General features: G+C 37.6%; 1 protein-coding gene across 14 annotated transcripts in view; it reads left to right on the forward strand.

Moving 5' to 3' along the window:
• OXR1 (oxidation resistance 1) overlaps positions 1 to 12,332 on the forward strand; it is a 286,476-nt gene that overhangs the window by 228,337 nt on the left and 45,807 nt on the right. For all 14 annotated transcript variants that reach the window (XM_065054243.1, XM_065054240.1, XM_065054247.1 and 11 more), the window contains 2 exons: positions 3,996 to 4,148; positions 10,819 to 11,003. In XM_065054243.1, coding sequence (XP_064910315.1) covers positions 3,996 to 4,148; positions 10,819 to 11,003 — 338 coding nt within the window. The remainder of the gene's footprint in view (positions 1 to 3,995; positions 4,149 to 10,818; positions 11,004 to 12,332) is intronic.

Here is a 12,332-nt window from a genome sequence, read left to right on the forward strand (position 1 = left end):
GGAAGATGCAGTGTTGGAGCCTGAGCTTCTCTGCAATTTATGCAACTATGGCCTTATTCAGACATTTCTTAATATGTCACTACTATTCTTTTCCTAGTTATTGGTTGGGTATTTTCTCATTAAAAATATTTTTCTTAGTAGCGCTTCTTGGTAGTGCTCAGTCAAGCTGTCAAACATGCTCCAGGATTCTGCATGCTCAAAGTTTGGGAAGGTTTGAGACTTCAGGCATCTTTTATTGACTTGCTTGTATGACTTGGTACAGAGAGGTTTAAATACAAAGGTATTGCTTTGTTGCTGAGCAGGTTCCCAAGCTGCATTACAGAGGCTGTGATGATGCTTCTGTTAAAAATTACTGTTTGGTTTTGCTGTTATACCTTTACTCTGAGCTAGTATGCCTGTTCTCGTGAGATGTCTGCTCTTGTTTGTACTGAATAATTTCCTTTATGGCAAACAGAAGGTGCTGTAGCACAGTAAATAGATTAGTCTGCAAGAATACATTCTTATATATCAGTCTTAGATTGACTGTAAATGCTAGGTTAGGCCTACCCATATAGTATATATGGTGAGAAGTGACTTGAGGGAAAATGGATAGTTTTACAGCTAAAAACCAGAGCTCTTTCTACAATGCACTAAGTTTCATGTCAGAAAAGTACCTTTTTCTTGCTTTTGTGGATTATTTTGTATGTGCTTGTTTGCATGTAGTATATAAGGAGGCTTAATAGTGTAAATTTTTTGGAAACGTTTTTTATTGACTCTATGTACGTAGTGGAGATAAAAGCTTGAAACTGTAGAAGAAACAAAGTAGATAAAAAGGCTTTAAAAGTTAAAATCATCTTATGCAAAAGGTCATTTTGTTTAGTGTAGGCAGTTCAATGTTGACAACAGTTTGTGTTTAATTTAACTGACAGTATTGTTGCAGAACTATTTTGTGCATCTCACTACATGCTGTGGATCGCTACAGGCGGTTCTAGAAATGCTTCAGGAAAAGTCAAATGAGCAATGAAACAATATATAATAAAGTGTTTCTAGAAGCTTCTGATGTCTTTTGAAATGCATGTATGGAGGGAAGAGATGTTCCTAGATACAGTTTGTCAAAAGAAAGCAAAGATCAGAGATCACTTGCACTTGTTGGTGTGGACTCTGTATATGTTTGGTTTTGTTTTTCAAATGGTCTCTCCAGGAACACAAGGAGCACTCAGCTTCTGTTTGAGCAGTTAAGGCTGGAGGGCTTTATTCTGTGTCGGAGCACCTGTTTTCTGTGTTGCTTTTCTCTCTCTTGGCCGATTGCCATCTTTATGAATGAAAGCAATACCAGCATACTTTCTCTAATACTTTGTATTTATGTCTGTCTTATTTGACTCTCCTTCAATGTTGACTCCAAATTCTCAGTTTAAATTTAAGCATATTTCAAGGTAAAGAGGATTTGTTACTTTGCCTGTATAAAGTAGAGGGGTCTTCTTTTTGCTGTGGTCATTGAAATAGATGAGTTCTTGCTAGAAATCAAATAAGATGACTGACCAATATCTGAATGTCTCTTGAGGCAAAAAATAAGCTATGAGGCTTACTCTATTTTGTTTCTGTTTTATCAAACATTGAAGTAGCTTAACCACAACCATGTGACTAAATGCAAACCGACATGTGGCTAATATAATACCTGCATAACTCTATTCATTTTTAGTTGTTGCTACACTTAAGCTAAGATTTCAGTATGTATTTCAATAAGTTTATTAGTGTGTATATAAGAACTCAGATTTTTAAGCCTTTATTTAGCTGCTGGGCTTTGTGAAGGGTTTCTTCATTCAGCAGTCTGCACATATTTGAGAAGTTTGCTTTTTAATTGTGTCTCTATTAGCTTTTTCATCAAAATTCAGTTCAGTGTTCTAGAACTTGTTTTGGGGTTTTTTGTGTGCTTTCTAACTAAAATTGAAAGGTGCAGTCAGATGCCAAAGTAGTTCCAAAGATGATGAACTGAAAACAATTATGTATAATGTTCCTGGATTAAAGGCATTTAGCTGCAATCTGTACTAGTGAATAGAACTGACCAGGAAAGCAGAAAACCAAAGGGAACATAGAAATTCGCATTTTTTTATAAATAGCACTATTGTATTAATAACTAAAAATAGCAATTATGTATGAAATGAAAGTCATTAAATGTTGATTAAGCTCCAAAACAGGATTGCTTTGACTATAAAACAGGCTCTCGCACAGTCTGCTATGTGTGTAGTTTATCCTGTCCCTGGTAGGGTTCTGTGTTCACTGTGTTGGATGTTATCTGCCCAGGAATGTAATGAGTGAAATCCTCTGCAAGTTATATCCAGGCATGTGAAAGACAAATATGGTTGGGAACAGCCCAAGTGAATTTACCAAGAGTATATTGTGCCTGACCAACAGGGTTGCTTTCTGTGATGAAGTGACTGGCTCAGCAGACGAGGGGGAGCACTGCATGTTATTGATTCTTACCTTGACTAGAGCCAGGCCCTTGTGCTGTCCCAAAGCCGCCTTGTTATCATACTGGGGAAATGTGGACCACAAGATGGGATGGAAAAATTAGCAGGATCTTTGGGCTCAAAGTGATTCAGCACGTGTGTGTGGTTGGATATTTTTTTATTCTGTGGTGGTGGACAGTTACAAGTCTTTGAGGGTCCTTATTGGGATTAATATTGTTTATAATCTGCCCATCAATGACCTGAATGGTGGGACAGAGGATAGAATGTACCATCAGCAAGCCTGGGACAGAGGAGCAGCAAAAATTAGGGGAAGTGGTCAATACACTGGAGGGAAGGGCAAGGGCTGCTCATCAGAGGGACATCAGGAATCTGGAGAGATGAAGCAACAGAAACCTCATGAAGTTCAACAACAGTTAAGACCTGCCTGGGACAGAAAGAGCCTTTGTGGCAGTGCAGGGTGAGGAGTGGCTATCTACAGAGCAGCTTTGCAGAAAAAAAACAGAAGGGCCAAGGAGATATTGATGCTTGTGTCCGGGTGGAGATGTTGGTCAATGTCCACTTGTGATGGTGAAGGCTAATCATGTGCCAGGTGGCTCATGAAAAAAGAATACCAACAGGTTAAGGGAAATGATTATTCCTCTGTCTGGGGGGGCTTGTGAAGCTGCATTTGCTTCCACTTCTGGCACCTCCAGTGTGAGATGCAGATTGACCTGCTGGAGAGAGTCCAGCGGAGGGCCATTAAGATGATAATGGAATGGAAATATATGAGGCACAAGGACTGGCTGAGAGAGCTGGGCTTTTTTTTTTTAGCCTGGAGAAGAAAACAGTAAAGGACAACCTGATTTTTATGTTGTACTACCTAGGAGACAGACAGGAGGGAGGAAAAGAGTCAAGGTCTTCAGATGTTCATAGTACAATGTTCACAGCAGCATCCAGCTGTGATTTGCTGCACAAGAGTCCTAGTTAAACAGCAGGAGACTGTTTTCCACAATGAGGGTGGTTAAACCCTGGAGCAGGTTTCTTCTTAGAGGCTGTGGAATCTCCAGACTCAACTGGAAAAACCATGAGCAACTTGACCTAATGTAGGTTTAGGCCTGCTTTGAACATGGAGTTGTACTAGCTGACCTTCCAACATAAAGTAGTGTATAACATTATGGAAGGATTACGTAAGACATTTAATAGTAGGTTTGATGAAGTTGGAGAATAATCCTTTCTGCTAACTTCTACTCAAACTTTACATGTGATAGTATATCAGATAGTGATCAGAACTCACATAAGGAAACAATTTTGTTGTTTATTCCCAGGCTGATTCTGAATATCTTTGCCCACTTTCTTATCTTGGACTGGTTAAGCTGTGGTTCATTACTTATATACACAGTCAGATCAAAGCAGTCCTTCAACCTGCAGTGGGTCTGGAACACTATTTTTACATTTGCTTTCACATCAAATAAAAAATAAAAAATACACAACAGAAAATCTCTTAATCTTGAAAAAGGGAAAAAAGGGAGTTTGCTAAGTGTTCTCTTTTTTTTTAATATTCCCCTTTAGGATCCAGATGGAGTCCAACAGAAAGAGTCGGCTGCTTCACCAGCACATGCATGTGTTCGTCCTACAAGAGTGGTATCATCCACCTCGGAAGAGGAGGAAGCATTTACAGAGAAATTTTTAAAAATTAATTGCAAGTACATCACTAATGGCAAGGTACTCAAATGTTCAAGTTTAACTGTTACTGTATGAGGATATAAAAATAAAGTACATTTAAACCATAAATATACAGTAAAAATTAGTTACTCATAAGTACATGGCTCAGCTTATATACATATGTCTATAGAACTATTTTTTTTATTCACTGTTGCCTTTGGATCCGCAGACCACTTTTTCTTAGACGTGATGCAGGGAATTAATGTGTGATTAACCTGTGACGAGCTTCCATGTAGCCATACTGTTAAGTGATTCTCTTGTGTTGAGGGCATGAGGTCTGTTTGTTCCTTATGTTAGTGTCTCTCAAAAGTAATTCTCTTTACTTACAGTGGAGAAAGAACATGCCTTAAATATAAAGAAATGTGTAACTGGGTAGCTTTACTTCTATTTTCCTAAAGCAGTACAGTATGAGCAGAATTAATCTCTAACTCTGCAAAAAACCACTTCCATATTTGGTGTAGTAGGGCAGAAATCTTCATTGGTTTATTTTTTTTTTTTTAATTGGAAGCTGAAGTTAATTTTTTCAGTGTCATTACACTAATGCCTCCAAGTTAGCGGCACTTAACTTCCGTTCATCTTAGAGGTGCACAAGTCTTCTGCAGAGTTTTAGGGACTGAGATAATGTCAAAAGACTTTACCTGAGGAAAAAAAGAAAATGTGTTGCTCTTCCACCCCGCAGAAGAATGATTATTAGACACTTTAATGGTGAAAAATCATGCCTTCACTCGAGCTGAATAAATGCAAAGAAACTCAGCATACTTGCAGTACTTCTTCCTTCACCTGAATTTTGGGTATGTTTATACAAATACTGCTGATTCTGTGTTGGCTCAGCAATAGGTTTGCAAATAAGTTACACTGATGATAAACACATCAATCAGAATCTCCTAAAACCACATTTATTTGCTTTTGCTGATGGAAAGGATTGCAGATCCATATATGTTTAGATAAGAAGGCTTTTGGCAATACATGTATATTGGCAAAAGCTACTGTTAGAAGTTGGTAAGACAAGTCCTGGGAAAACTTTGTTTGCTCCTTTGTGCTGCTTTGCAGTTAATTTGCTTCACTTCTTGTGTTCTGAGCCTAGGTGACTTTTTTTTAAGTTGATCCTAGACAAATAATTACCTCTTGGTTTTAAGTGCCCTCATACAGAGGAACTGAGAACTGTGAGCCTCTGTTAGAAATTGGCTGTACTATAAAAATACATAATTGAGCGTTAAAACTTACAGCATATTATTTACATGCCATAATTCATCGTCAGAGTGGTATAGGGAGGGTTCACAGCATCTGCCTTTGACTTGTATCTTTACAGTCTATTTTGTAATAGGTTCAAGGAGAATTCTGATTCTAAAGAGTTGTATAATCTACCACAGTATCAGTCCGTGCTTGGGGAGATGGGGAAGAGAGAATGGATGCTAAATTACTGAGATTTGAGTACCAAATTTCAGAAGTTTAGTATGTAATTTAGCCCTTTTGTCATGTGTGGTAGGAATGTCCTTTGGCATGTTCTCTTGTCTTCTCCTTGTTACCTTTCCTGATGATGCAGGATGATACCTCTTCAAAAGTTTTCTGGAGAAAACTGAAAGATTAATCTTCTGCTTCCTGCTCTGGAAGTGATTTTGATGCTCATTGTTCATAGGGCTTCAGATGTGAAGTCTCAGTCATCAGTGAGACTGCTCAAAAACAAAAATCTAGTGAAAACCTCTTTTCAGGGTGTTTAATTTCATGTGCAAAAGGCCTTGCATGAAGATCAGGCTCTCTCATTTCCCACTTTTCAAGACTGCTTATTCCGTATGTGTTTGAAGTTGGTTTTAGTTGCACCTATGAATTCCTGGACAAGCACACAGGAGTTTTCTGAGGCGCAGTGGTTGGAACCTGGAAACATTTGCTCTGTTACAATATTTGCTCTCTGCTATCTGGTTGTGGCTCCTGTAAGAGTCAGGGTGTTGGGTACAGGTAGAAACAGGGGTGTGAATATGCCACATCCTGGGCACGCAACAAATCTGTGTAACCAGTGTACTGTAGAGTCACCTTAACTCACTGTTTATTATGTACGTAGACATGCCCTTTCTTGCGGGCACACTCTTTGCTGCTATTGTAGAAAATTATACTGGACAGTGTCTTAAACAGCTGCCCACAGTCCTCCATCAACAACTGAGTTGCCTATAGATGACATTTTTTTTTCCTCCTCCCAGGGATAGAAAGCTACGAGATTAGAGCAAACACTGGCAGTTTACTGGAGTCATGTAGGAGTTTGTGGTGTGCATACCGTTGTCCAATTTATTTTACTTATGCTTGTGCTCTGATTTGCTGATCTGTCCCTAGCTACATTATTGGTACAAATAAGTTTTTGAAAATATTTTGAAAATTGAATTTGTATAAAAGAAAGTCAAAGAACTGTTTTAAAATGTTCAACAAATATTTGATTACCATTGAAAGGATCTGTGCGGAAGACACAGCATGACACAAAGGAGAAGTTGGGCTCATCTCCTTGTGTTGATATGGGCAGGTGAGAGCATGGAAAGGGTTTTATTTAGTGAGCTGCCATGCTGTTCTAACGAATATAGTCACAGTGAAAGTATTTTCAGCAGTTCAGCCAGGTCAGAGGGGGAACTTTGGAGCTTTCTTCCTGCTCTAGAAGTAAGGAACCTAGAAGATTTTATGGGGAGCAGGCTTTAGGCTGTCAGTCTTCTTCAGTGCTTGTAAGATACCAGGTTAAGTTAGCAAAAGTCAGTCACTAAAAAACAATATGCTGCAGGATTTTTCTTTCCGGGCATCAGTGTTGTTACTCATTTCTGGGTATTTTGTAGAACAACTATGACATCTGCTGCCATAGTGCATAAATGTGTATGAGAAACCAGAAAAGTCTGTTCAGAACCTAAAATGAGTGCATGGTACTAAAACACACATGAGTTCGTTGCTGGCTTAATCTGAGACAATAGTTCTGAACTATATGTATTGTAGGAACACAAACTTTGAAGTCTGTCTGATCTATAATGGCAAACCAACATGGTAATGCAGTTTCAGGTACTCTCCTGTAAAGACAATACCTCATTTTTATCTTTACTAATGCAGAACTGTGGTTTTAAGTCTCAAAGACTGGACCTGATTCAGTTTCCAACTTTCAGGGAAGCCTAGCATGATGCAGTGAGTAATTCTTGACCAGTGTTTGGCCAAATGCACGTGTACTCCCACTTACCTGTTTTATTCTGATGTCACCCATTGTTTTTTTTTCCCCTCATAGAATCCATAGCACTTGGTTTCTGTCTGTGCTGGAAACTCCATCTGTTGAGTAACACATGTTCCACAGGTTTTTAAGGAAGCTTTTTTCCTCCAAACAAGTTAGAAGGTAGTAAAGACAGAAGCTACTTGTCTTGCAAAAGAGTCACAGAAATTGTTAAAGTGGCAGAAACACTGACATGGCTGAAAAAAGAAGAATTAAAACGTGAGACCAAACAAAATGCATTTTTTTTTTAATCTGGCTATTACCTGCGCTTTACCTAGTTGCCTGGGTAAATGTTCCATGGTCCTTGGTAATAATAATAATAATAATAATAATAATAATAATAATAAATGACAGAAATATTAATGAAGTTTAGTGTATTATTAAGAATCTCATTTCTATCCTATAAACTTGGGGCAGCAATTCTTCTCTAGAGAAGTGCCCTGAAGTATTAATGCAGTAATTGTGGACCACAACAAATAACTTGTGAGCCAGAAATGTTTCATTGCTTTACCTTCTGTCATCTTTTAAATGCATAACAATGAAATAGCTGATCTCTTGTTCAGGAGCTATAAAGCCAGTGTTTTCAAGGTACCTATATAATCTTTCACCTGCTCATAGTCAGTGCAAGTGAAGTGTTTGATCAGCTTCTTAATCAAGTATACATAAAAGCCTAGTAGTTCCAAGGGTTAATTCTCTATTTCTTGGTCAGTGTAACAAATTTTAAATGGAACTACATTTTCAGATTAATTTTTGTGGTATTTACCTGTTGGTGTGGAAGGTTTTTTACAAGACCAAGATAAGCAAGCTATTGGGTTTCTGGCGATGTGTTGGTTGAAGCTGCAGAGGTAGACTTCAGAATCTTCTGTGTATGTTGAGGACAACTGCCTGATGACCACGTTTGGGGGTTTTCTGCCATCAGATAGGTCATTGTCAGACTGTTCTAGGAAGCTTCCATTTACAGTAGAAGGTCTCTTAAACTTGTTTTCCTTATGTAGTCAGTAATCTGGCTTGCTTCTTGGGCTGAATGTTTGCCTGCAGAAAGATTAAGATGTTTAACTGCTTCTTCATACATGTTCTAATGTGTTTACTCTGGTGTTCAGATGAACATTGTAACATTGACTTGTGAAACTTTTAACTTGTTTTGCAATAAAATATTCTTTAATCAATTTTTGACCCGGACTGCCAGGTGAAGCAGTGCTTTAACTTGCTTTTGAGAGCACAGGTAAAGCATTGGATTTTGTATTTCTTCAGTAAAACTGAGGACCTTAGTGACATCCTGTGGTAGAAAAATGGCATCTCCTTTTATTGCCTGAGGTTTTCCACGGGCTCAGAAGCTTTAGCGCTTCCTGTGTACTTAATTTATCAAGGCAGGATTATTTGATCAGGAAATAGTGAACAGGTGAAGACAAAATCATCTGAAATCAAGAGTTCTCCAATGAACTCGATTACTGATTGCTTCTACTGAGTAATCATTTTAGAAGTTGATATTAAACATCTGAATCCTTTGGCTGGAGCAGTCATACAACCTTACCTTTTTTTTTCCAGACTGTTCTGAAGATTCACATGCAACATGTGGGCAATGAAACAGTAGAATAGAATATTTCAGGTGGAGGGGACCTACAATGATCATCTAGTCCAACTGCCATTAGGGCTATGGCATTGACTTGTCTGGGTCGTATCTGGAGAGAGTTAATAAAATCCCACATTCATGGGTGGTCATTAGTGAAAGAGCTCAGATCAAGAAGTGATGCTGCTTTTTGCATTACGTACCAAATTTATGCAAGTAGTAGTTAAAGAGAAGCAATAATTCTTCTGAGGAGACTCTTATTGACTTTTGCAGTCATGTGAAATTTATTTTCTAGACTACAGTGGATATAACCAAGTGTGAACTTCTGTTGACAGTGATCCTTCTGGAATTCCTTCTTGCCCATTGAAAGTTTATTTCCACAATACAGTGCTGGGAAAGAAATACCAGTGATGGTTTTGTTTCAGTGTCTTAAACAACTTAGAGTTATGTAAATATGTCTTGCTGACTGTAAAGTCTCCAGCGTATGCTTTGCACTCTGAAAGGTCCATACAAAACCTGGCTGGGCACTGAAGGACTAAGAGGGCTTTAGTACAGAAGCTCGAGCTGCTTTTGAGACCGTTTTCACTTTTGCATAATAGTGACAACATTGGTCACTGCTGTAGGGTTTTATACTATTTTGGGTTTGTTTTTTATCACTTGTAATTTTCTGCTCATTACATGGTATCTTCTTTTTCTGCTGTGAAGGTCATCAGCTATCACAGTGCTGGGAACAAATTTCTTAAAATGGGAAGGACTGTAGTTGTATTTCATGCTGCGTTTGTACATCATCTTAGAACTGAAAACGAATAGTCTCCCCAACACACTGTGAAATAACTCAACAGTTTATCCGTGAGCTGGATATTTACTGAATTCCTCATAAGCTTCAGCAGCACATGAAGCAACTGCTTTGTGATTCTTGCACAAAAGTTTTGCATGTCTTTCTAAATGTATAAAGTCTTTGGGATTCATGATCTGTAACTGAAGGATCACTGTCATCCTGCTTAAAGCTACGTTTCCTGCAACTCATAGTTTTAGCTCAAACTCTACCATTCTGACAGTTTTATGGGTTTCCTTAGGGGACAACTGGTGCTGATGTTTGTATGTATTCCTAGTGCTTACAAAAAAAAAGTTCAAGATATTGTACATTAGCTTGGTACCTGTATTGTTTAAGAACCTTACAGCTCATAGAATGAGTATAAACTTCCTTTAATTTTTTTCATACTAGAAGTTTGAAATCTACTTGTATTTATCATCTAGTGCAGTGGTATCATTGATTAAATCCATCTAAAACTGCGTCTTGATGCAGTTCCATCTTCAAAAATCTTTAATGTTTTTAATCTAGTTTTGTTCTTTAAATTTGTCTAATCAGTCAACAGGTCCATTAAGTTAGAATGACTTGTATCAGATACTGCTGTTGCTTTTGTGTAAAGAAAATGAAGATAAATTATGGTTTTTGAAAGTCGCTTTTTGTTCTTAAATAGTAGAAAGTGAGCAGAGTTTAGTGTCAGGTTTTAGACAATACCTGAAGTTTCTTGCAAAACTAGCAATAAGCCCTGTGGTTATATAGGAAGGGATGTATCTTTACCTCAGAGTAGTTGCCTGGCATATTCTTTGGGGTTCAAGGGTTTACATTTTTTAATTCATCCTATTTATTATGTAGATGTGAGGAACAAAACTATTTCCTATGAGAAAGCCGGTAACATTAATTTGCTTCCTCAGAAAAACAGTTATGTTTCTAGATGACTGCAAAACAAACTGCATGAAGTTGCTTAAATATGCTATAAAAACAAACTAGAAAACACCTTTTTACTACAAAAAGAATGAGAATAAGCTGAAATATGAAGAAGAAAATTCACCACTTCTTTTCCCTCTCATTTTAGGGTACAGTCAATGGTGTGCTGCTAGTGACGCCAAATAATATAATGTTTGATCCTCATAAAATGGATCCTCTGGTCCAAGAGAACGGCTGTGAAGAGTATGGCATCATGTGTCCAATGGAAGAAGTGATGTCAGCTGCTCTGTATAAGGAAATTGTGGACAGCAAAATTAAGGATTCATTAACCATGTAAGATAGAATAGTATTTATAAGGCTTTGAGTAAATATGAACTGTAGCCGTACTGCTGACCATACAAAACTAGCAAAACCACTTTTTTTTTTCCCTGTTGATTTCCTTTTTAAGAACACCAAAGATTGGCTTGGAAAGACCCTTGAGAAAGCTTGCTTTACCTTAAGTTCTCACATTCTATACACTATTTAGAATAAATCCTCTTTGTGTGTAGATTCTAATTTCTTCTAGTAGTCTCTCTTACAAATCAGGCCATGTAGCAAGAGGTACCAAACCACTTCCTTTGCCCCATCCCCACTATAAAAATGGTAAAACATGCATTTGATTTTTTGGTAATATAAGAACTAATCTACAGAATGGAAAAGTCCAACTGAAACACGTTTGGGTACAAATCTTTGTTTGCCATTTTCCACTTGCTTCTCAAACTAGCTTCACAAACTCTCTTGTTGCTGTGATAAATGGTTGTATGAATTATTTTTAGAGGTTTGTGTGTATTTTTTATGACCTTAGCCCCTTATTGGCTAAGGGAGGAACTGCATGTTGACCTTTAGGTTGACCTTTGGGTTGAACAGAGTGAATTTGGATTGTTGAGTTTTAGTCATGGGTGTTTAGCATGGCAGGCATTTAAAACTGACTTTAAACAGTATTATGAAAAAAATCTTGGTTCCATTCTTTCTGTTGCCTAATTTTTACTCTCCTCAGAAATAGGAATTCTGACATTAAAGCCAAAAAGGATATAAAAAAACATAAAAAACCATGATACCTAACTTATCACAGCCCATAAAGCACAGACATTTGCAGACTACCTTGGCCATCGAACTGCAGGGAAGTTGAATCCTTTAACCAAGGTGGAGTTGTCTCTGCATGTGAGGGAATGAAGCTGTTTGCCTGATGTGCAGCTCTAAAAAATGCAACCATTTTAAGTCATGTGTGAAGATACTCAGTTACTCTGAAAAATGCCCTTTTCAGTTCTTGCAGGTGGTTTGCTAAGCAGAGTCTTGATAGTCTTAAATATCTGGACACCTAGAAGAAATAAGTTGTCTTACCATTTTTAAATTCAGTTTCAGCAGAGACCTGGTAGTAAACTTATCTTGGCATGGTCTTGTTTGCTGCCTGAAGACCAACTAATATATGCATTCCTATAGTAGTACCTTTGGGGCTTTTGATGTAGAATAATGATGCCTCCAGCATGATTGCTTTCTGGAAGTTTATTTTCCAGATTGTTTTAATAAGTTGCTCATAGTTCCTACTTCAACTGATATATAGTACAGGTAATGAGATTATGAAAATTAAATTACTCTTTTTAATCTACCTCTTTGAATCATAAT

This window comes from Columba livia, chromosome 2 (assembly GCF_036013475.1).
Source record: "Columba livia isolate bColLiv1 breed racing homer chromosome 2, bColLiv1.pat.W.v2, whole genome shotgun sequence".
In the NCBI taxonomy this organism is placed as follows: domain Eukaryota; kingdom Metazoa; phylum Chordata; class Aves; order Columbiformes; family Columbidae; genus Columba; species Columba livia.